At 33.9% G+C, this 25,438-nt stretch overlaps 1 protein-coding gene and 2 long non-coding RNA genes across 8 annotated transcripts; all 3 read left to right on the forward strand.

The window, feature by feature from the left end:
• Positions 1 to 1,736: 1,736 nt before the first annotated feature.
• On the forward strand, positions 1,737 to 10,389 carry LOC149959017 (uncharacterized). 6 transcript variants are annotated; one of them, XR_016478578.1, is made up of 4 exons: positions 1,737 to 1,812; positions 1,940 to 2,966; positions 4,715 to 4,844; positions 9,094 to 10,389. It is a non-coding gene; the product is annotated as an uncharacterized LOC149959017 (long non-coding RNA). The 6 variants fall into 6 exon arrangements; XR_016478580.1 differs by lacking the exon at positions 9,094 to 10,389 and having other exon boundaries at positions 1,940 to 2,415; positions 2,778 to 2,966; positions 4,715 to 6,201; XR_016478577.1 differs by lacking the exon at positions 9,094 to 10,389 and having other exon boundaries at positions 1,940 to 2,014; positions 2,227 to 2,966; positions 4,715 to 6,201.
• A 5,756-nt stretch (positions 10,390 to 16,145) lies between these two features.
• Positions 16,146 to 18,336, forward strand: LOC149959018 (uncharacterized). The gene is made up of 3 exons (XM_090167314.1): positions 16,146 to 16,644; positions 16,690 to 17,295; positions 18,263 to 18,336. The coding sequence occupies exons 1-3, from the start codon at positions 16,146 to 16,148 to the stop codon at positions 18,334 to 18,336; spliced, it is 1,179 nt and encodes a 392-aa protein (XP_090023440.1).
• Positions 18,337 to 18,947: 611 nt separating this feature from the next.
• On the forward strand, positions 18,948 to 19,843 carry LOC149959019 (uncharacterized). The gene is made up of 5 exons (XR_016478367.1): positions 18,948 to 18,998; positions 19,075 to 19,205; positions 19,279 to 19,476; positions 19,540 to 19,712; positions 19,767 to 19,843. It is a non-coding gene; the product is annotated as an uncharacterized LOC149959019 (long non-coding RNA).
• The last annotated feature ends 5,595 nt before the right edge of the window (positions 19,844 to 25,438 follow it).

The following is a 25,438-nucleotide window of genomic DNA, read 5'->3' on the forward strand; positions in this document are numbered from 1 at the left end:
CTTGATTTTGTTCCGGGGATTTTAGGGTGTAGTTGAAAATAAAAAGTAATTGGTGACCTCCCATTACGTGGGTCATTGAAGTACGTATGACGTCGTCTGATATACGAAAGGTCGCTCGGGGTAGCGGGGGGGGGGGGCAGATAGTCTCGAGGTTCCTGATTTTCTGTTACCAAGTGGAAATGTCCGGGCGCCCTTTCGACCATATGGCCTGGCCTTGGAAAACGTGCGGTTATTGTTAGAATATCGCTACTTGGTAGTGGATTAGAGGCCCGCGGACATGATAATGGTTCAATGGGATCGCTGATAGTTGAGGGGATATTGTTGGTCTAGTTTCAAAAGTTTTTTGGGAAAACTTGGGTGGGGACGCCTCGAAATGCATTGCACCATGTTCTTGTGACCGAGAGAAAAACACTTTAATTAGCGAGGGATTCATTTTAGCCATGTTGAAGGCAGGGATTTAGGTTATAATATATATTGATATAATGGTTTAATTAATAATCTTAATAGAGTTCTATGGTAGTTATAAACTATATTTAATTTGTATCTAGCGTTCAAAAGTTTTTAGTTTATTATTAATTTTAATTATATTTAGCGGTATGATTAGTTTTTATTAAATAGAGCTCTAAATTCTAAGATAAAGTATGCGGGGGAAAGTGAACAAAGGGTTACAGTGAATATAGAAATATTCAGTGGAAAACGGAGATTGGTACCGAACGCAATTCCAACTAATAAATTTATTCATGTTGAAGAAGAATCTTCAAAGCATATCTCTCAAACTACTGACACATATTTCGATCACGGATCTATTCGTGTAAGTTTTAGTATAAATATTAATCTACTACAATGCGGAAATTACTGTTATATGTAGTAGATTTTACATATCTAATATTTCCATGGGGATAATAAAAGGATATTCCACCTTATAGTTGAAATATCATTTTACTCGGTTATCTTTAAGTTAAAATATATTTGTTACAGAAATTTTACGGTACACATGATAATGTTAAATAGCAGAAGGAGTCGGTTATGGTATCAAGCGGTAGTGAAGGACAAGCGCCATCAGATTTTAATTTGACAGAGCATTCGAATGAAGAAAGTTTTCAAACTTTAGATTAACCTTACCAAAAACTCATTCATTATCGGTTTGCATGGATAGGGCAAAGCAATGACACATAAATTATCCGAATTAATTTTATTTCAATGGCAAAAACTGCTCATTTTTGGAGATTGGGGAGGGAGGGAAGTCCTGGGGGTGAAGGGAGAGCAGAGAGAAAATCTTGTGATTACGATCGGGGATTGAGATAAGATATCAGACTGATTATCTCAATTACCCGATCGTAACTCCTTTCTCTCATTTGTAATTTATTAGCGATAAGCGTCACGATTTAGGTGTAAGCCACAAGCACTTTGTTCCATTGCTTATTGTTTTCAGCTCATTCGTTCCAAACATTACTTTTACCTCCGTTCTGAAATAAAAGCTTATTATAAATTCCACTTGAATGTATAATCGCCAATATTTTCAACTAAATTTGTATAAAAAATAACTATGCTTTGCAAAGAACTTTGTAAATTTAAACAGAAAACATATTGCTTTACATATTCATTTCAATTTTAATAATAAAGGTATAAATTTAATTAGACTTAACAATGAAACGCCTGGTTTAGGATTTGAGACTCACTATCGGTTTGTATCGTTGAAATTTATTGGCAGGTTTCGAAATAATTTGTTTGGTTTACTTCGATAGAGAAGCTTTCGACTTCCAGCCCGCTTCCCGAATAAAGCGCCTATTTGTTTAACAGAAATTTGGCACAGTAAGTTTGGGTTCAAGTTCTTTTTCTCGAAGGACACTTTCTTGGGTCATTTTCTTTGGCATTCGAAGAAAGGGACTGATAATTTACGAGTACAATTATTAATATTTGTACAATTTTTAAATTTCAGTTATGAAAATGAACTTTTTGTTCAGTAGTGCTTTCGTTCTCTTCATTAATTTGTTTCTAGTTGCTGTTGTTAATGGTAAGAATAAATATTGTTTCTGTAACGTACGGCATTAAAGAAATTCACAATTAAGTTAATTTTTTGAAGCACGTTGAATTTCTCACGTGGTTAGGGCATTTTTACCCGTTTTTGTTTATGAAAAGTCGTTCCTATATATTTACACTTTCAGGTTCAAATTTTTCTTGGCTTTGCCAACTTCTTATGATTAAAGATTTATTTACCCGGTTTAGCTAAAATCAAGTCAAATGATCTCCTGAGTGACGTCCAATGTCCAATTAAAAATGCTATTTATCGAAATCCTGATAACTGCTTTAGTCATTTCCAATGTAAAGACGGCTTAGCCTACAAAACAACATGTCAAGATGGATATGTTTACCAAGTTAAATAGGCATGTCTAAAAGGAAATCAGGAATATTGCGGTGAGATAATTCTGAATTTGTTTATCTTTAAACTGTGTTTTACAACAAGCTGACCACGTTTTCATTCAATTCGATATTTGAGGGTAAACCGAAAAATTAAATATTTCATAATCATTTTAGGGAAATAAGAAAAACCAACTTTTTGATTTCAAAGTTGCTTTATATCTCCTCATGGGAATCTTATTCATAAACCAAGTATCTTATAATAGTTTCACATAAACTATCCTTCGAAAATATAGTTATAAAAGAAATTAAACGGTTTAAAATATAAGCTTTAGTTAAATATTTTTAGTATCAACGCTAGACAGAGCTGAAGGTGTCAAAAGGTAATAAGAAAGGCATGAAATAACTTTAATTAATAGTGACTGACAAGGATCTGTACGGGAAAGGATGTTTTCTTAATAGTGAAAATGAGAAAAATGAGAATGATCCCACATGCAAATACTTTTTTTCATGCGCAAGAGGAACACGTGTATTGGTTGATTGCTTGGGAAAAACGAAATACTTTGCATTACAAAGAAGATGCACAGCTGCGTCATATGCTTGTGAAAGTAAGTACAAAATATAAGCTCGGAGATAATATACAACAAAGACAAGGACCCCCATTCCGTATACTATGGTTGTATTTTAATTGAAATACCAGGTCGAGGTTGACTTTGAATTAATACAATTATCGATTTCTAAAATAATGAAAAAGAAGACCATTCAGAAAGGAGAGCGCAAATTCGATCAAAATGAAAAAAAAAATCAATTAGACCCCAGAGAAGGAAAAGTTATAAAAAAAATTATTTTTTCGACTACCTTAATTCGCATATATTTTCCTATAGAAAAATTCCCTACAAAAAGAAAATGATTTCAATAAATTATGTGTAATATGGTTAGTAAATAATAACTGCTTTAAAATCCTTTTGAATGTTATCACAGTTGTATTATATATATTTAGATATTTAATTTAAATTCCGTTCTTGGACCATATAAATAACTAGTTTGATATTAAAATAGTAAATTAATTCACTTTATTACAAATTTATATCCCTTAGAATTCTAGGATACTTTGTTATGATATCTCGGTGAAAACCCCCGTTTTCATTTCAGATGAAGCGTACATTTAATAGGACATTATTACTAAAAATGGTGTTTAAATATTAATTTTTATTAAACAGAAATTCCAACACCATTTCACTAAGCTTGGAAAACAATTTGAAACATAATAATGCAATTTGTTTCCATCAACTGAAAATAATAACATAAAAGTTGTTGAATACATTAAACGTTGCTGTGCGAAACATCGCATCTCTTTTTTTCTGATTACTCACGCACTTTAGTACACTATTGTGGCTTATTGCCCGGGTTTACTAAGCCACATTTTGAAGGACTGTGGCGTTCTTTAACTAATTGTAGGAAAATAGGAAAAAACAGGCATACTTCTCAACGCATACCCTAAAACTCCTTAAAATTTTTGCATAACCTTTTGAAACACCCTGTATATAGTTCGATTAATACTTGGCTTAAGTAAATTGAATTTTTATTCAGAGGTTTCCTTATCAAATTCTTACCTTTATTAACTAGAAATTATAATTAGATACACTCAAGTTATTCCATTTGAAAATCAAAATAGACTTGCATGTAGGCTATTTGCACTCTAAAGAAATTACCAAACGGTTATTCTACTCTAAAACTTGAAGTCATTTGAACGTATAAAATGTTGCCGTAAAATTACCGGTCAAATTAGTGTTAGGTTACTTAACGGTAATCTAATATATAAAATTACGGTGATATGTAACTTGAAAATTTTGATCGTAAAATAATTATTTTTATAAAGTAACGTTGCCTTCTTCTTTAAATGTGGATCTTACGTCACAGTCTCTAATTTTTACAAGTCTAAGAGTGCTCGCTTCAGACCCCAGGAATATGTGTTTTTCTACCGCGCGTGCAAAGTGCACGTGCGATGAACATATTAATAAGGCTGTTTCATCTGACGAAAGAGCCACATCTTATGATTTTTTTATTCATTTTATTATACAGAAATATTTATCGAAATAAAAATTTATGTTACAATAAGTGTTTCCATAAAATAAAACCATAAACAAATTAAAAAGTAAAACATTTTTCTCTACGTCAAGAGCTTCAGCTTTTTAATATTTTATTGGCACGCCCGTTTCCCCCGTGAACTTCAAACATCAAATTATTTATCGAGTCGAGCGCGCTCTCTATCTTCAAGAACAATTGCTAGTGACGTAGAAAAACATTTACACGTAACATCCCGTATTTAATAGAAAACATTGGCTTACTACTGTAGATACAATCTAAAATATTCTGATTTACACAAAATGCTCTAAGAACAAACCATACGAGACAACTCCTTTAAATTGATTTCAAATTCGAGGGTTTGTGTACCACGTCGTGGTGACGCTATCCAAAAATGGGAGGTAAGTATGGATTCATAATCAAAGTTCTCAAACGTACTATGATAATGGTAGGATGGGGATCTAGTAACGCGTTTAACTAGTAAGACCTCAGAGTGCTCTAAAATTGGTATCTGACTTCATAGATCTGCCGCCAATTTGATTCGAGATCCACTTAAATGTTTTAGTGGAACACGCGTGGAAATTTTAATCAACCTTCCTGTGAAGATAAAATGGCGGTAGTACAAAGACACGGCTTAACAACTAACCTCGTTAACCACATCATTTACTTCATTAATAATTTTGGTCTAGTTAAGTTCGGTGCATAAAAATATTATGCTATAGCTTCCAATTCTTCATCAGAGCTGTCAGAATATTACTTCAATAACATGTAAGGGCCTGTTGCAAAAGTAGGCTTGGCGAGGATTCGACCATAGAAGTTATATTGGCAAATCCTACTTTTGCAACAGGCTGTAAGCTAGCCGAAATCGATAATTTCTGTCTCTAGCAGCCTTCTGATCATGGTCCAGTTAATTTTTTCTAGGGCAGGGGGGTTTCTGGTAACAAGTCCAGTTTAAAAAAAATCTTTATTTCCCACCCTGATCAGCTTAATAACATTCATATTCAAAAGTCGTCTGCCATAGTTTTTTCAACGAATATTTAATACATGCTCTGCTAAAGCTGACGCGTGCAGGGCTCTCTAAAATACTGAAAGTACGTTCCCTACTCCTAAAATGCATTTGGAACAACACTAAAAGTTTATAAATCGAGCTTGTACAGCACTACGACTCTAACATTGTAGCCTGGCCACTCTGCAGTCACTGGTGGTATAAAAAGCCAGATAAAAAGTCTTAATCAAGGAGAGTCTAGTAAGCCTTTGGAGTGTGTAAAGTTATTTTTGAAACGCGAACCTGCTGCCCTCTGACTATCCTGCTGAACACTAATTTTTAACTGTGGGGGGATAGATAATTTCACGTTGGTGGACGAAAGTAAAAAAATTAAATGTTTTTCCTCTAATTGGAATTATTATGGTGGAAAAGTGTTACACCTTTTTAAATTAAGAAACGCACAGGGTAAATTGCTTGATATAAATTTTGCATATAAATAGATGTTCACTATGGATAGAAAACTCAGGTAGGGTAGATTTGATTGGAAAAGAGGACCATGTGTATAGCTCCGAGGAGAAAGTTTGTAGCGAACATTTCGAAAATAGTCAGTTTTTGAACCCCATTCTGGGGTATGTGCCAGTTAATTTCGATTCTGTATAACGTGGTATTTATATTGTATATTTCTGAAACCTAGATCAAGACTACTTAGGAATGCTGTTCCACTAAAATATTTTGAAAAAAAGAATAACGGGTTACAAGATCCTAGCACAGATTCTGGTAAAATAAAAAGCGCAGTGTTTATAAAAGTATAACTTAACTATCATAACTGCAGAGGCTTCAAACACCAATTAAGTATTATAGTCTGTTGCAGGCTTTGTCCTTTGAACCCAGATTTTTACTATATACATATAAAGGGTGTCTTAATTCGATGGGTCCAGGCCTTTTTCTCAAAAACTATAGTTGCTAGAAATGTGAAATTATCAGGATATACTCTCTCGGGGAGGACCCTTTTCTTTTGGAATTTTCAGAAAAATCGTGAAATTTTTTACCGTTTTGAAATTTTTATTTTTTGAACGATAAGTGGTAGACGAAAATTTTCAATAATCACGTTGTAGAGCGTACTCAAAAACTTACAATGAAATTGGTTTGGTCAAAAACGGACAATTTTTCATTGAAATAATACGTCATGAAAAAAAAACAATTTGGTACTTTCCAAAAAGGTTAACGTCTCATGATAAAGAAAGTTAGAGAAGCCTATCTAATTTGAAATGATCGTATGTTTGTAAAGATAAAAAAAATTGACGGTTTTTTAAGACAAATCATTTTAAATAATTTTTTAGTGAAAATACAATTTACGTAGTAGAATTCCAGAATTATCGCGTCTTATTTTAAATGAGTTTCAATAAGTCCACCGTCCGCTGCAATACAAATCCGTGCGCGATAAAGCATATTTTGAAACGAAGCACGTAGATCTTTTATACACGTCCTCCTTGACGAATCCCCACAGGAAAAAGTGCGGCGGTGCGAAATCTGGGGACCTCGGAGGCCATCGTACTGGTCCGTTCTTGCCTATCCATCGCCCAGGGAACTCGTTGTTAAGGTACTGCACGACGTGTTTTTCTTGGTGGGCAGGTGCACCGTCATGCTGGTACCAAAGGTGTGGGACGTCGACTTATGGCACATCTTCCAATGCTTCCACTGCTTCATTTTTAGAATGGCCAGGTAGTTCTGCCCATAGAGTCGACGCGGGAGAAAAAATGGCCTAATAACGCGATTTCCCAGAAGACCAGCCCAGACGTTTAAATGGAATTGTACCTGATTGTGGTGAAGAAATCCCCAGTGCGGATTTTCATCACTCCACATGTGGTTATTTTGGCTGCTAAACGGGCCGTCTCACCCAAAAGAGCACTCATCGGACACAAGAATCAAACTGAGGAAATCTTCGTTTCCGTCTGCCATAGTACAAAACCAGTTAAAGAAATCCAGCCGAAGTCGCTGATCACCAGCGTAAAGTGCTTGGTGGAGCGTGCCACGAAACGGGTGATAGCTATGACGGTCAAGGACACTTCAAACGTAGTACTTTGACAAGTCCAAATCAGAGCAGGCTATTCTTATGCTTGCTCGAGGATAGGCGACAAAGTAGGCGATGACTGTGTCTTCCATGTTGATGTTGTCATGGCCAGGTCCATAGAATCTGTGATTCACGTTGCCTTCGTTTTCTAAGTCATGGACAGCACGGAGAACAGTGTGGTGATTTTAAAGACTGTCAGGATACAACGGCCCTCAATGGGTTAGAGTGTGCAATAACTGGTAGCTTTACCTGGGAGTCGGGGTCCGGCTTTTGTAACCCCATAAGGGCGGGGGCGCACTGGGAAATGTTAGCTCTGATCAAATGGTCCTATCTCCACCTCCAACTTCGGTCAGGTTTGGGCTAAATACTGAGCTTCGGCTTAGGCTAACGGAGAGGGTCCATGCAAACTGACCGCTGTGGGGCGGCGGGCCTCCGTATGAGGGCACGACGGTCCTGTTTCCCGGTCTTTTGGAATCACACCGGGATATTTTAAGCGACAGAGTAGTGCAAAATAAAAAACAGGTGGGAAAATCAGTTGGCATAAATAAGACGGTTTCGTGGACTTCTTGCAACATTCTTGCCCCAAATAATACGCTTGAATTCTGGAATTCTACTATGTAAATTGTATTTTGATTTGGTTTAAAAACCAGTCCCTTTTTTATCTTTACAAGCATACGATTATTTCAAATTAGATAGGTTTCTCTTTCTTTTTCATGAGACGTAAACCTTTTTGGGTAGTACAAACTTGTTTTTTCATGACGTATTATTTCAATGAAAAGGTGTCCGTGTTTGACCAAACCTATTTCATTAAGGGTTTTCGAGTACGCTCTACAACTTGTTGGTGGAAAATTTTCGTCCACCACCTATCGTTCAAAAAATAAAAATTTCAAAACGGTGAAATATTTCACGATTTTTCTGAAAATTCCAAAAGAAAAGGGTCCTCCCCGCGAGAGTATATCCGGCTAATTTCTAGCAGCTATAGTTTTTGAGAAACAAGTCTGCACCGATGAAATTAACACACGCTGTATATTTACATGTTTTTTATACTTTTAGACGAAAATTTCATTTATTCTTTTATGCTATATTTCATTTAAGAACTGTTGAATAATTAAAATTGATCTAAATTTCATACCCTTGTTATCTTGGTTAGGTTCATTACCTAGTCCAAAAATTAGTCTAACTCAGGTGTCATCTAATGCGATAACAAAAGGCAGATTGCTTTAAGAATCTAGTCCAAGTAGTGGTCCATGGGTAACAGGGGTAGGTAAAGGAACATAACTACTGAGTACTTGCATTAGCGTTCATTATAGACAATGGCGTAATTTTTCTAATAGATTCAGTAATTAGTCTTTCTCCGTTGCCAACTAGCACGCCAAGAAAGATTTTTAACTCTCTTTTACGACAAAAGAGGGGTTCAGGTGTTAGCTTAACGCCAATAGCCCAAAAGACCAATATCCCTAGTAGTGAAAAGGGTAGGAAAAGAACGGCTAGCGTCTCTGATCTTGACACTGCAATGGGACAAACACTAAAATTACGTTGAACTTTGTTTTCCTCATCGTTACCCAAAACTGCAAAGAAAATTTCTTCTGTAAAGGTTTTCAAACAAATTGAAACTCGAACGGAAAAAACAAGATACCCCACGAAAGATTAAACTTAAGTCGTTGCTACAAAAACAGTACACCAAACATTGGAGATTGGTAAAGGAGGTTTCAAATCGCAAAGTTTTTTCCTCGCAAGTACTGACTGAAATGAGGGAAATCCTAACAAAACCCACAGCTGACTTTTTTGAAATACAAGTGAAAGCTGCTTCAAAAGAATCACAGGGACGACGCTGGTCAACAAAAGAAAAGTAGCTTTGCCTGACTTTGCATTACCATGGTCCGAAAGCCTACCTTCTTCTAAAAGAAATGTTCATTTTATCTAACCAGTCATCTTTGATGACCTGGCTTAAAAACATCCCTTGTAAGGCGGGAATTGTTGACGAACTATGGGTTACCTTATGGAATAAAGTGAAATGCCTGCTTGAAACCCAAAAATTATGTATACTGCTATTCGACGAAATGAGCCTTAAAGAAGGACTAGCTTATAACGAGGGATCAGACCTAATTGAGGGATATACTGATTTAGGGAAAGGTGAAAGGAAATCTGAGATAGCAAATCATGTAACCCTATTTTTAATCGCTGGAATCGAAGCCTCTACAAGAAATTAAATGTCACTATCGAAGAAGCATTTATCGTTGTACATGGTCACAAAGTTTTTTTGTATGCACGATCCGTCCCATACCATCAAAGGGTTTAGAAATAATTTAAAAAAAACATTGTCTTCTTTAGCCGGGTCCATTTGGAATGATTTTTCCTGTTAGATTCCAGGGTGTTCAAGCACCGGTTCTTGTTAACGTTTTTTACTGTTTTTACATGTTTTGTTTTTTACGTAATCTAAACGGTTTTTTATTATTGTATATAAGCGAATGCGAGATTTGAAAGTTTATGGTCTTCTAATGTAACTCCGTTGAAAGATGTTCATTTAAATAAATCTAATGTTGAGTTTATGTCTGGCTCATTGCCTCGTCGCTACTGTCACGAACACAGGGAATACTTGAGAATCGCACCAAAGCTTACTGGAAAACATTTTAATGTCACGGCATTTACGAAAATGAAGGTATCTTTGGCTACCCAATTAATAATTAATACTACTCCCATGCGTATGACGTTTTTCATCATGGACAATAAACTACCTACTACCTAGTGAAGCGCAGACTACAGCTAACATTGTTTCAGAATTTGACAAAATTTTTGATTGTTTGAATGCCAGGCGTATACTGTAAAAAAAGGTACTTTGAAGGACCAAACAAATACCGTAAGGAAATTTTCTAGTACTTTTTTAGGTATTCCGGACCAACGACTTTTCAGTGGGTATTAAAAATACCCAAAATGTTACTAATACGATCAAAGGTATTTATAAAAACTTCCCAGAGTTTTTTCTTTCAAATCTATACCAATAAAGGTATATTTACAAGGACATAGTTAAAAAATGGGGGGAAAATACAATGGGGTGAAAAGGTCGCTCTACTTGAATGCGTTCGAAAATTTTCCGATAGCCCTCCCTACAACATCGGCTAAATTTGCGTGCCGGGAGTAGTGGCTCACTCCTGTAATCCCAGGCGTCCGGGAAGGCCGTGTAAGGACGGCTACCAATCCACAGACGGGTGGTCGGGATACTTCCGCCACGGGTGTCCCCACTTCTGTCCCCACGTATCCCCCCGTTGGCAGGGGCGTAGGAACCAGGGGGGCAAGGGGGACAATGCCCCTCCCTAGAATTTTACTGGGAGGGGCAACTAATGTTATTGCCCCCTCCAACTTTTTGGTCAGTTGAAATCTACGCAAGGCTCAAATGATCATTTTAAAAGCATATAAAGCTTATAGAACCTCAACTGTGTTTAAATTTCAGTCTTTTCCCGCCAACGTATATAGTAGAAAAATTTACAAATGCATTCGGAGAAGCTACACTCCATTGAAAATTCAAAACCATTCTCCAGGCCCCTTTTGGTTTCACCTTGCCCCCTCCTACTTCTGAAACGTTCCTACGCCCCTGCCCGTTGGCGTGGCCGTTACTCATATCTCACGCTGATTAATCAGTTATTGTGTGTGTTCTGGTGTCTAAGGCCTCGGGTCGACACCGATGTTTGTGTATCTAAAAAAAAAGCTGAAGTTGCGCTGGCATTCTCACGCTGTTTCTCTACTTATAAATACGGTCTTCGCTACGTCTCTGTAACACATTTTTTTAAATTGTCGCGTATTAAGTTAGTAACGGTTTGGACATAAAAGATTTTAATCGCCGAATTATCATACAGGTAAGAAATTTTTATCTAATTTTCTTTTGCCTTACAACAAAATTTCATAAACTAGAGATTTGCTATAACGTAAATAATGTGTCTTACGAGGGTGTCTTATCATTAATCGAAATGTTAAAGAAAATTAAATTGACTAAATTAGATGTTTATTAACTTAAAATACTACGAAAAATGTAAAACTCGCTTCTTATTACCACATTTTGGATCTGAAATAACCTACTTCGGAAGTTCGGATAGTAGTTTCTGTTTAAATTAAGGCTCATTCACACTATCCAACATTAGTCATCTGACTAAATCAGTCTGACTTTTTTCCATTCACACTATCTAACTGACACGTTCACATTAGCCGCCTTGTTCGTCCGACAAAAATCTTTCACTTTATCAGCTGACTAAAGTTGGATAGTGTGAATGGTACTTTAGTCTTTTCCTCGCCAAACAGTCGTAACGAGGGAAATGTGGAAACCTTTCGCGGGTGCTTGACCTCTCGCCCCCCCCCCCCCCGTTTTCTTTTCTCGGCGGCGTGGCGCACAAAAACGCTATGAACAAAATCGGGAAAATCATGTTTTAACATTTATTCTATCAAGTTTGACCCATTTTAAGTTATTACGGTACCACAAGTTTGGGTCATTACGACTCATTAGTTATAATTTCCGTATGCGTTTGGGCTATTTTGAGCTTTCCCTCTCTAGCCAAACTGGTCATTTCTGGACCACAACGAAGTAGCAAAATATAATATTGTCTGCTACGGTTTCTACTTTGGTAAATAAAAACCTTTTTATTTAAAATATTTGAGCTTACACTCTAAGAAAGGTTGGGTTAAATATTTTGGGTAAAATTTACTTTGACCGAATTTTGGAAGCTTCATTCATCCGAGTAAGTAAATATTTTTTACCCATGATATTTCTAAGCCCTATTTAGTTTGGAAAAATTCTTGTCAATGGAGAGTATTGTTTGATTTTTTTCACATTTCGTGCATTTGGCGAGCTAATAATTTTAGGGAAAGGCAAAACGGATATTTGTCTAGACTGAAAAAATTGTCAGAAGGTTTCAATTAAAAAATTAAATCTTCATTTGCGGCCCAAAAACTATACCCTCTTAATCTCCGCGTCACTCTATTGTATCCGCCGAAAATAATTATAAAAAGAAAAGGGTGCTGCACTTTACTTTTGCCGAAAAGATTCTGGTCAATGGAGAGTAATTAATTAATACCATCTTTAATTAAATGGTTTTTTAACATATCGTAAGAAGTTATGTCGGCCGCGTGGTTTTTTACTGCGCGTTTCGAGTTCGATTAAACAGTACACATTAGAATCGTAGTCATCGCTATATTCTGCAAGAATAGAATAAGTCGCGAAACCTTATCATTGTGTAGATTCAACATTTTTGTAAAATATAGTTTGCATTTTTTTCGCACTACCGCTAAATGTTTTTAATTTTTTCATCGCGAACTCATTCTGTTTTAACGAAACTATTCTTTATCGCAGATAAATCGTGAAATCACATGAAAGATTATTTTTTATTTTAAAGACCTAAGGAAGATGGTCATATATCTTAGGGTAATATATATTTTGAGAATTATGTTTGCATTAGGGAAATCCCTTGAAAAAATATAGGAAATATAGGAAATTTAGATGCGAAATATAGGAGAATATAGGAAACCAAAAAGTCGAAATATAGGAAAATAAATAAATAATTAAAATATAAGAAAATATAGGAAACCAAATAATAAAAATATAGAAAAGAAAAGTATAATAGATGTATCATTAGCTAATATAGGAGGATAACAGGGCACAATGTTTAAAAGAGATACTAATACAAAGAAAATTTTATTTTTCAAAACTCTCACAATTTTATTTATATCACAGGTTTTAAGTATTAAAAATCACATTTTTAATTTTTCGATGTTTGACTTTTTGGTAATATTAATCTCATTTTTGGGCCTCATTTGGGCACGCTTAAAGGATTTCGGTTTAGTAGCTTGTGTTTGGCTTGGATGAGTAGTACCTCCGCTTAAGGAACTCTGTGAGGGTTCTTTTTGAAGGTATGAGCCATTTTTAACTGATTTCGTTTTGCAGGGTCCCTTTATTTTAAATACTGGAGTTTGATCAGAATTTGGCTTTGTTAATTTTTTGGTAATTGAACAAGTAGGCTGACTTGGATTCGAAACAGGCGAATTTATATTCGAGGCAGTAAGATTTAGCTTCGAAGCTGGCTTAGAAACACTGTCACACTCTTTGTTGCTCAATTTTACAAGCAAATTGTGTTTCTTGTTTTCTATTGATAGAAGCTTCTTTTGAACTACGTCTAGTTGTAACTGAGTATTTACATTTTCATCGTGTCCAGATTTCAATAGCATTTGTGCTACAGAAAATTTTTGCATGTCTTTTCCTTTTATCGCCTTTTCTAATTTTTCATTTGCATACTTTAGTATAGTTTGAGAGGACTACACGCAACTTCTCTTCTCTTTCCTGCATGTCATTTGTTTAATTCTGAACTTTTTCTAGCTTCTTCCGTTTATCATCTATATCTTCATCTTCCAAAGATTGTTGTTTTGGTTTCTGCTGTTTTTCCTCTTTTGCTTTCGCTATTCGAAGTTCATAACTCTTGTATGCTCCCGATACTGCTCTAATCAAACTTTTGGTTATTGGAACTTGATAAGGTGTGCCGTAAATTTTTACTACGTCTTTAACTAATCGAAGAGATGAGATGGTTAATTCAGATAATGGAATGCGCGTATCGGTAACAATGTAAGAGTTTTCTGAAAACCCTCGTTCGGCATCTGCATTTCCGTGAGGTAAAACTAAGATTGTTTCAGCAAGCTCTTCTAAAGCTATGAACTTTTTATTCCCTGTACAATTTTTTTGTTCAAAAACCATTTTCCAATAGTGGTCAGGCCTATTTGACACTGAACAAATTTGTCATCTCAATTTGTCATCCAAACTGTACAATTTCCATTCGTCTTTGATCAGGTCTGCTAATTTGAGTTTTGATTCACCTATTATCATGATCAGTTTTCGAACATTGTTCTCTTGCATTGCTGGATCATTTGATGGATTTATTGCCCCGGTACATCTTAGGATTTTGTTCGAAAGTGGTAATGTTTTTATGAAATGTTGTATGACATGTAGGAAAAATTCTCTCATTTTCAAAAGATTAATCTTGTGTTTTTCTTTCGGGAAAAATTCAGTTAGGAATTTTCTAGTGTTGGTTCCTTGGACTACAAAAAGTATAAAAATGGGCCGTAAAAGAGCAAAGTAGTTTCAACAACCAAAAACGAAAAATGAAATCTAATTGGTGGTGCCATCTATGACAAGCCCGTGTACTTAATTGGTTTTCTTTTTACAATTTAGCGGGAAATTAAGATAAATTTTAAAAACAAAAATAATAGCAAGATGTAGCATGGATGGAAAAGGTAAAATTATAGGAATTTATAGGAAAATAGGTAAAATTATAGGAATTTATAGGAAGGTATCGAAAATATAGGTGCCCGTCGGAAATCGAACTCGAAACGCGCAGTAAAAAACCATGCGATCGACATAATTTCTTACGATAATATGTTAAAAAATCATTTAATTAAAGATGGTATTAATTAATTTAGACTATACTATACTCGCGACTACAACTTTAGGACCCGCTAGAGGACGAACGGTAAATTTTTGAATATTTGGTTCCAGTGAAACATTGTTCAGCGTATCGAGATCTATCTACAAACCGATTTTCAGAAATATTCACGGAGATCACATTTCCATATAAGACGTGCGGGCTCCTTTGAGGGAAAGGCAGAACTGATATTTTTCTGGACAGAAATATGGTTCTGTATTTTGGGAAGCTAGTTTCATCCGAGTTGGTTCATATTTTTTATCCTAGGGTTTGGTCTTTTCAGTTTATGATTAGTTAATGAGAAAATTTATCCGAAAAGCCTGTTTTTTTCAATACATCAACCTAATTATTGTTATAGATTTTTTGATTAAACTTATAGACCAAGTGAGCTGAAAATGAAAGTTTTATATTAAGGGGTTACTCAAAAATTTTATTTAAAATATTTGTGCTTGGATGTGATACCTAAAAATTAAAAAGAAGTCAGTTGAGTTTGGAAATTTTTCATTATGTAGTTAATGGAAATTTAATTATTTATAATATTTGAGCTTCTAGGAGTATGGAATTTTGTTTCTGTTTCCTGTTTTGAATGGAAAATTAAATTTATTTTCAAAGGTTTAAAATTGAAGGGGAACTGCTTATCATCATTAAGTAAATGGTAATGTTGCTTTTATTCATTATTTAATATTTTCGTTGGGAAAACAAATTAAATTTTGAATTATAATTTAGTTACGTTAAATGAATGAATCTAATTACTCAATGACACGAGTGGAAACCCTGTCATGAAGTTCCATTCTAACACCATAAATAGTGAAAAAAAAAATATATATTTTATTTTAAATGGTTTAGAAAAGCTGAAATGATAATGTTTGAATGTTCCATATGTAACACCAAAAGAGCTTCTTTCAACAAACTCCTAGCGCATTATAGGAACCTGCACGCGCTTAATCGTAATATCAAAATACAATGCAATTTGGGAAACTGTTCTAAATCCTATACAAATTATAATTCCTTTAAAAGTCACGCCTACCGAAATCATCAAAATTATTTGAGATAAAATGATAATAATCAACGAGCTGTTAATGACAACCATGGGGAAGATTTACCTTCGGAGGGAATAGAAGATATAGAAAATGATTTAATTGAAACCCCAAATTCTGAAGATTATTTAGTTAATTTAAGAAGGAATTTAGCTTTGATGGTCTTAAAAATTAGAGAGAAACATTTACTGTCCAGATCAGTTGCGAGTAGTATTGCCAAAGATATTGGCGTGATAGTGGAAAACGTTAAAGACACGTGTACAAATACTGACCATAACAATATTCCCGCGATAGAAACTTTATCTGACATTACCAGAAGTGATTATAAATTAAATACTTTTTGCGCTCAAGAGTTGGATTTACTTTTACCCAATGATTATATTTTGGGGGAACACGAGAGAAATGGAAAAATATTTAAAGACACTTTTCAGTACATAAATATATTAGATTTACTAAAAAAAATTATTTCGTTTAATGATGTATGGGAGGAAATCACAAGGTACGGAGTAGCTTCTCATGAGCGGGAGAGTAAACTGTCGGATTTCACAGATGGCGAAATTTATAAAAACCATTTGTTAGAAAATGACAGTTCAATGCTTCGAATATATTTATATACCGATGAAGTGGAACTAGCCAACCCATTGGGCTCCAAACGCGGTAAACACAAAATTAACGTTTTTTATTTTTTCATTGGTAATTTAGCCCCAAGATTTAGGATTAAATTAAGCGATATTTACTTATCAGTTGTAGTACGTGATAAATTAGTTCGGCAATATGGATATGGACCAGTTCTTGATCCTCTCATTAAATATTTAATTACTCTTCAAACTGAGGGTATATATATATCAGGGAAAAACACAACCATTAAAGAAGCTTTAACTACCATATCTGGAGACAATCTTTCTTCCCATCTCTCAGGTGGTTTTAACAGAGGTTTTTCTGGGTTAAGAATGTGTCGGTATTGCGTGGCTTGTAAGAAAGAAGTGTGTGAGAAGTTTTTGGAGAGTGACTATATGTTACGAACAGGAAAAGGTCATTTAGATCATGTTGAAGCTGTTAGAGAAAATCCAGATAACTCAACGATATATGGCGCGCAAAGCAAATCTCCTTTACTCGAGATTCCCGGATTTAAAGTTACCCAGAGTTTCCCTCCAGATATTATGCATGATCTATATGAAGGAGTAATTCCTTTGGTTATGAAGATAGTATTAGCTGGCCTTATTAATGGTAACGTTTTTTCTCTTGATGATGTAAATGACATAATTCTTAATTTCAATTATGGGTGCCAAGATATTGCAAATAAACCAGGTACCTTTACAAAAGGAAAGGTCTTAAAAGATGCGCATTTAACTGGGTCTGCAGCGCAAAAGTCTCGCTTATTTTATATTTTTCCATTTCTTTTTGGGACGCGTGTTCCCGAAAATAATAGTTTTTGGAAACTGTATTTAACTTTGAGATAAATAGTTGATATTTTAGCTTCCCCAGTAATACAAACATATTGGTTGGGCTATGCGAGTGACCTAATTGAGCAATTTTACAAGATCTTGAAACAATTAGCTCCGACCAAATTTACACCTAAAGTTAATTATTTAATCCACTATCCTCGACTTACGTTAGAGTACGGCCCACTTAAAAGATTAACTTGTAGAAGATTTGAAGCTAAACATCAAAACGTAAAGCTAATAGCTGATAGGAGAAGGAATTTTATTAACATTGCGAAAACATTAGCAACACGAAATCAGTATGCCCAATGCTATGACTTTAGTGGAACAAATGGGTTAGAAAATGATGATAGAGAAAACTGTGTAAAACCTCTATTATTTTCTCGCTTGCAATACGATCTTAAAACTAAAATTAAAGAATACTCATTTTTAAATATTGAAAATGATAACTTAGTAGTCTTTAAAGCAAATGAAATAAAATTGAGTTCGATTAGCAATAAATTTGATACACGGTGAGGATATTCCAGTATTCCTAAAAATTGCACGTATTTTAAAAAATAATGGCGTATGGATAATTTGTGGAAAAATCTTCACTGCAATTGAGTTTATACCACATCTGAATGCTTATGAAGTGAAAGATACAAAACTTTGGGAAGTTACTAAACCTGGTGATGAAATTGATTTCTCGGCAATGAACTCCCATTTAATTAATTCTAAACCATTCATCAGCTTAAGATACAACCTTTGTTACTATAAATAGCTCTTTAAAAATGTAAGTAATGCACGTTTGTATTCAATTTTCATCTTTTAATTTAAATTTTTCATGGAAATAGGCGACACGAAGCTATTGTGTAACGTGTCCCAACCGAACAAAAGAAATAACTATAGAAGAACCTTTCACCATTAAAAATCTTTCGTGCTAAATAAAGAAAACCTTTAAAATAGATTTCAAAGGTATTCAGCTTCTATCACTTAAATGGAAACAATATGTTGACATTGAAAGTGATGACGAAGAGAGCCCACCTGATAACACTGGGGAGAATGGAGTGTCATTTCCTTCCACATCAAATGGAACAACAATTCCTATCATATCAAATGGTGCAACATCACTTTTCACGTCAAATGGTGCAGCATCGACATATCGGTAGTTATGATTTTATAATTATACACCTTCATCGTTATTGTCTTTTTAACAAACTTAATTTAGAGTGCAAGTTCAGGATCAAGCCTTGAAATTGAAAGTGAAGAAGCATCACCTGCTAGTAATATAAGCAAACCTATTCCTTTAACATATAAAGTCCCTACGTTGCCTCATTTTGCCACTGCTCTTATTAAAGAAAAGAGTCATGAAGTGTTTAACACTCATTATACATCTAAAATCATCGATGTATTGTTTGAAGACATCAGCAGATAAACATGGTGAGTAAAAGTTGATATGAGTTATTTCGTTTTCCATGGAATGTTATGTATTTTAGGTATCCGTCTCATGATGAATATCTAAGAATCGTAACTGCTTTAGTTAACGAACACAAATTTTTATCTTGTCGGTTCAAAAGGGGTCCTCCGTATGTATGTGTAATTTATCATGCATGAATATAAAAATAATTAAATGTCTAGGCTACATGGCTATCGAAATTAAAAACAGAATTAAAAATGAGCGAAAATCATTGACTCATCTTCCTTGTGTTCAAGGAGCAAAAAAAGAAGCATACAAATAAGAGGATCAAGATGGTTAACAGTACTCATAGTAGAAAATTGCAACAAATTGAACCTGAGGTACTTATGTATTTCTTAATTGCTAATGCACTTTACAAAAGTATTAATATGAAATGATCTTTTATTTTATAAGATCGATTAGCTCGAAGACGAAATTAGCATTCATGCCCATATAAAGTGTATAATTGAAGAAAGCAAAAAATTAAAACCAAATGAAGTAATTTTGGACGAGAAGATGCAAAGGACATTGCATTTTCGTCAAAGAGAAATTATTGAAAAATCCGTTCCAAATATTTTGGAAAGCTTTCCCAACCTACGAATTGGACCAGAGGTTAGTTACCCTTGTTAACTCCTTATGACTTGATACTTCAGATAATTTTCTTAAATCATTTAGCTAATAAAGGAATTCGCCAGAATCATTAAAGATGATATTCAACCAGAAAAAAAGCTCACTTCATACATTCAGCCACTTACATCTCGAATTTTTCATTTAACCAAACAATCTGCGTTATTTAAAAAAGTAGAGCAACAACTGGATTCTGCGAAAGACTCATGAAAAGTTTAATGGTATGGTTTTTATCCATGGAAATTGATTTTTGACCTAAATTTAATTTTTTTCAGACTTGGAGATACGTGCCTGTTTGGTTCTGTAGCCAATTATTTTTAAAGAAAAACCAGATTTACTATTTACTTTCGCCGTAAGTTTCCATAATTGTTAGTTAAATTTATATGTATATCTAATTTTTTTTTAAATTTTTAGGATCCTACGAATCATAAATGCTGTCTTGTATGCAGAAGACACCGATCTTTTGGGAAAACCAATTAAATTGGTATTAGAATCAATTACAATTCATGCGCCGTCAATTATAAAGGGATTTGTGTACCTATTCGTATCATATTACGTTTTTGGAATTGCGTACCCAACTGGATTAACCAAAACCCTGGAATTTGTACAAAAAATAGTATTTTTAATAGATCCCAACAAAAACAAGGTCTCAGTACCTATTAAAAATGTCCTTAACAAATTACTTTAAAAATGCTTTTAAAGGAATAGATTGAAATGTTTTTTTTTGTATAATTATAATGAAATGGTTGTTAATTTTTATTTATTTTTGATCATTAAAAAGGAAGTATATGTGATACTTACATGGGCTAATTTTTAATCCACATATGCTATCGATCTTAAAAGGTATTTCTTAACACCAATAGAAGCGTTATTTGATCATTAAATAGGGACTACATAGTGCGAATAAAGGTTTAATTTAAATCCAGACATGGTATCAATTTATACCTTAAGGTTTCAAAAAGTCCCTCTCTTATAAGGTATTTTTTAGCACCAATTGAAGGGTTATTTGATCATAAAAAGTAAGTAAATGGTACTTACAGGGGCTAATTTTAAATCCACGAATGATATTAATATTGATATTTAGGGTTCAAAAAATACCCCTCTTAAATGGTATTTTTTTACACCAATAGAAGCGTTATTTGATCATTAAATAGCGACTATATATTGCTAATAAAGGTTCATTTTAAATCAGGATATGGTATCAATTTATACCTTACGGTTTAAAAAAGTACCTCGCTTCGGAAGTATTTTTAAGTACCTTCATGAGAAGGTATTTTTGTATACCTTTTTCAGGCCTCCTGCGGATGCAGCGAAAAATACCTTTCCTGGCACGAAAAAGCCTCATTTTTTTAACAGTGTAAATATGACACGAAACAATACCGGTAAGCAATTACAAAAGTGTCAAAAGACTTGTATTTCCTAAGTTAAAATCTAATTTGGCTAGATGATGTGATGTCTTCGATTGGGTGAATTTAAAGACTTCTTATTACTAAAACTATTAACGTGGTTTAGAGAATTATACAAAGGTGGTTGCTTGCGTGGCTCCGCGTTCGCACTCTACCCGTACATCATTATTTTATCACTAGATGGGGTTAGTGCGCCATAGCATGTATCCCTTTTTTGAGATCATTTGGTTACTTATACAAAATAATATTGGATTAAAACGAATGACTGGAATGACCCTTAAGATTGTAATATAATGATAAGATTACATTATAATGACAGCTTTTCAAAAACACTTTAAACAGAACGCGTTACATTTCATTTATTAAAAACCGTGGACGCGGAGGTCTTCTATTCGGTCGCAGGTTATGTCTCTCTGTTGGAGGGGCTAGGTTGTTCCGGAGATGCTGCGACTTGCGGGTCTTCTTGGCGTCTTCGAACGTTGTAACGAGGAATTTAGCGTGAGTTGAAGTAACGTCTACTTTCTTGAGAAGCTGTGACACCTTGCAATTGATTTCACGGCCAAACATGATTTTTGCCGGAGGAAAACGTGTCGTGGAGTGAGGGGTCGAACGATAGTTCAGAAGAAATTGATGTATGACATCGCGCCAATCGACTCCATCAACCGCCGAGGTCTGCAGCGATTTCTTCAAGGTGCGGTGCAGTCTTTCCACCAGGCCATTGGCTTGGGGCAAAAGAGGGTTGATACGTCGATGGTGGAAACCCATCTCCCTAGAGAAAGCAGCAAATTCAAAACCATTACGTTACCAAAATACAAGATATATCTAAATGAACAGTTAACAGGATATCGTAAAAAATTGTTTTATGAAGTCAAAGGTTTTGCAAATAAACACGGATACAAGTTCGTATGGGTTGCGTCTAGCCAAATTTTCATCCGAAAAGAGGAAGGTTTAAAAGCACTCAAGATAAAAAATATGTCAGATCTCGAGGGAATTATTAAAAAATAATAGATTGAAATCTTATAGAGGACTAAAATTGCTAGGATAAAAACTCTAAAAACTGCCCTATGAATAGAAATTTTCTACAATCAGATTTTCAAATAAATAGTAACAATAATAATGAATTTATTAGTACAAATTTTCAAGAATGTTATGATTTGTTTAATGTTGATGGATTTAAAAGTATTCAGTTAAATATACAGAGTATTGCAAAAAATTTTGATGAAAAAACTTGATATAACAATAGGAGAAAGTAATTGCTTGAAGATAGAAATAAGTAATACAAATGATATTATACTATGCAATTTGTTAGCTATTTATCGCTCACCTAATTCTAACCTTACCTCATTTGTATTTGACTTAGAAACCGAGTTAGCTTCTTATAATGACCCACATAAGAATTATATTATTGCGGGCGATATAAATATTGATATAGGGGTCAATGCTAAAGGAAATATAAACTCTGAATATCTCGATGTTCTAACTAGCTCTGGGTTTGTTTCATATGTTAATAAATACACCAGAGTAACTGAAAAAACAAAACCTGTATTGATCATATCTTTTGTAAAATAAGCGAGAAAATTCCAAACTGTAATATTTATACTAGTGTATTCGTAACGGCTATAACTGACCACTATGTGACTTTAATTAACCTAAATTTAAACAGTAAAAAATCTTCAGAAAAAATTAAAAAAAGTCTACAACATACGATATAAACTACGATAAATTGAAAATGCTTTTACAATATGAAAAGTGGTATAATGTTCTAAAATGTGTAAATGTAGATAGAGCTATGGAGGAATTTTTAGATACGTTGCGATTTTTTATGAATTTATCGAAAATGGTTAGGAAAGATGTGACAGTTAATAAAAAAAATAGGCCAATTAAGCCATGGATTACTAAGGGCTTAGTTAATAGTATTAAAAAACGTGATCGATTACATAAATGTTTGATAAGAGAACCATTTAATTTAGAACTTAAGACTGAATTTAAAAATTATAGGAATATTTTAACAACAGTTATGCGAAAGGCGAAAAATAACTATTATAGAAATAAAATTCAGCAAGATAATAAAAATACAGGGAAAATTTGGAGAACTATAAATGAAATTATAAATAATAAGCAAAAAAATTATAATAATGAAAGTATAAAACTTAAAATTGATGACGATATTATAGATTCAGCTTTAGATCCAGAAATTGTAGCAACGAAATTCAATGAATATTTCTCTAGTGTTGGTTTAAAAATGGCGAGTAAAATTTATCAACTAAATGCAAACACAAATTGCCCTGAGTATATAAATGAACCAGATAAAATTCTAAAATGTATGTTTCTATACCCAGTAAATCCAATTGAAATATCATTTTGTATAACTAGGTTAAGAGATTCTTCAGTACCTGATGAATTTACTACTAAATGTTTAAAAAATATTAACTTATTTATTGCTGCACCCTTATCATACATAGTTAACTTAAGCTTTGAAACTGGCCAATTTCCAAATATATTAAAAAATGCGACAATAATTCCAATATATAAAGCTGGAGATAAAACATTACTAAAAAATTATAGGCCAATATCGTTATTAAGTAATTTTTCAAAAATTTTCGAAAAGTGCATGAAAACAAGATTATGTCATTTTCTTGGTAAAAATAATATAATTTCACATAACCAATATGGATTCCAAGAGGGTAAAAGCACGAATGATGCTATTTTTGATTTTACTGAATTAATAACTGGAAAACTCGATAAAAATTTAAAAGTAGCTGCAGTATTTCTTGATCTTGCCAAAGCATTTGACACGATCAGTCATAAAATTTTATTTAATAAACTTGAAACTATTGGAATTCATGGATTAGGACTAGATTGGTTTATATCCTATATGAGTAATCGATATTCAACTGTCAGAATAGGTAAATATAATAGCACTAAAGAACCATTAAAGTGTGGTGCTCCCCAGGGTACGGTATTGGGACCAATACTTTTTCTTGTATATATAAATATGTTGTGTAAAATGAATATTTCAGATGCTTTGTTTGCATTTGCTGATGATACAGCACTCGTATTTGTAGCAAATGATTGGAATGAAACTATAACTAAAACTAACATAGGCGTGTATAGGATTAATCAATGGCTACAGTTAAATTTACTTAGCCTTAACGTAGATAAAACCAAATATATTTTATTTTCGGAAAAAGAGAATTCTGTACCTTATGAAATATTTTTACACGACAATATAATATGTAGTACTCATATAAACCGAAACTGTAAATGTAAAAAAATTGAAAAAGTTGAAGTCTGGAAATACCGTGGAATCTACATTGACTACGAACTTAAATGGAATTCACATATAAATTACCTTATAAAGATATTAAGATTTAGTTTATTTAGACTGTTAACTCTTCGTGATATTTTAAATATGTGTTTGTTAAAAACAGTATATTATTCATTAGTTCAATCTTTATTGACATATGGTATATTGGGTTGGGGAAACGCTACCAATTCTGTGTTAAATCCGTTAAATCGTTTACAAAATAGGATTATAAAAACCTGTCTATTCAAACCAATTTTATACCCTACTTCTCTATTGTACTCTGAGTTTAAAGTTTTAAACATAAGACAAATATATACACTTAGCATACTATCTAAAATGTTTGAATATAAATGTCAGCCAGACTTAATGTATAAACACTCATATGGAACTAGGTCACTGAACTCTTTTAATTTTATCACACCAAAGTTGAATAAGAGTAAGAGTCAAAGACATGCGAGATATTATGGGTCAATATTATTTAATCAATTACAATCTGAAATAAGAAATGAAACTTCATTTAAAACATATAAATTTAAGATACAAAATTGGACACTGGAAAATTATGAGAATATAAGCAATTTGTTTTAGTGTTGTTTTTTGACTGTACGGTAAATTCGATCGGAGGAAAAAATTATTTCTTAATAACAAAATATGTGTGCCCTCTACACACGAGCTATGCTTTTGTAGAAGGGCAAGTGTACTAGTAAACACAAAAAAGTAATAAGTGAAATGTAATGTAAAGTACACACAATAAACTATTTGATATTTGATATTTGATATTAATAAACGTTTGAGAACGGGCACGACCTTTTTAGCGGCTGTTGGGCAAACAATCTCCACAATAGGGAAACGAGAAAAGTCATCGACGAGTACGAGGAGATAATCGCCACTAGGTAAAGGACCGGCGAAATCTACGGATGTGCACTGCCATGGGGAGTCTGGTAGGGGTGAAGGGACTAGATGGCATATACTCGCGACGCTGTCCTGTGCTTTTACAAGCTAGACAGTTGGTCATTTTTTCATCGACCATCGCGTCCTTAAGGGGAAACCACACCTTACCACGTAAGAGTTGTTTCGTTTTGGTAGTGCCTTGGTGTGCGAGGTCAACTGCCTGCTGACGAAGGAATCACATTGGCGACGGAGTATAATTTACCTTGCCGTATCATTTATCATCGTTTCTCGTTTTCAATAATCGAAACACCGACGAGAACCTCTTTACATAGTGGGCAAGGCT

The sequence above is a fragment of the Leiobunum rupestre genome, chromosome 2 (assembly GCF_980474605.1).
Source record: "Leiobunum rupestre chromosome 2, qqLeiRupe1.1.hap1, whole genome shotgun sequence".
Classification (NCBI taxonomy): domain Eukaryota; kingdom Metazoa; phylum Arthropoda; class Arachnida; order Opiliones; family Sclerosomatidae; genus Leiobunum; species Leiobunum rupestre.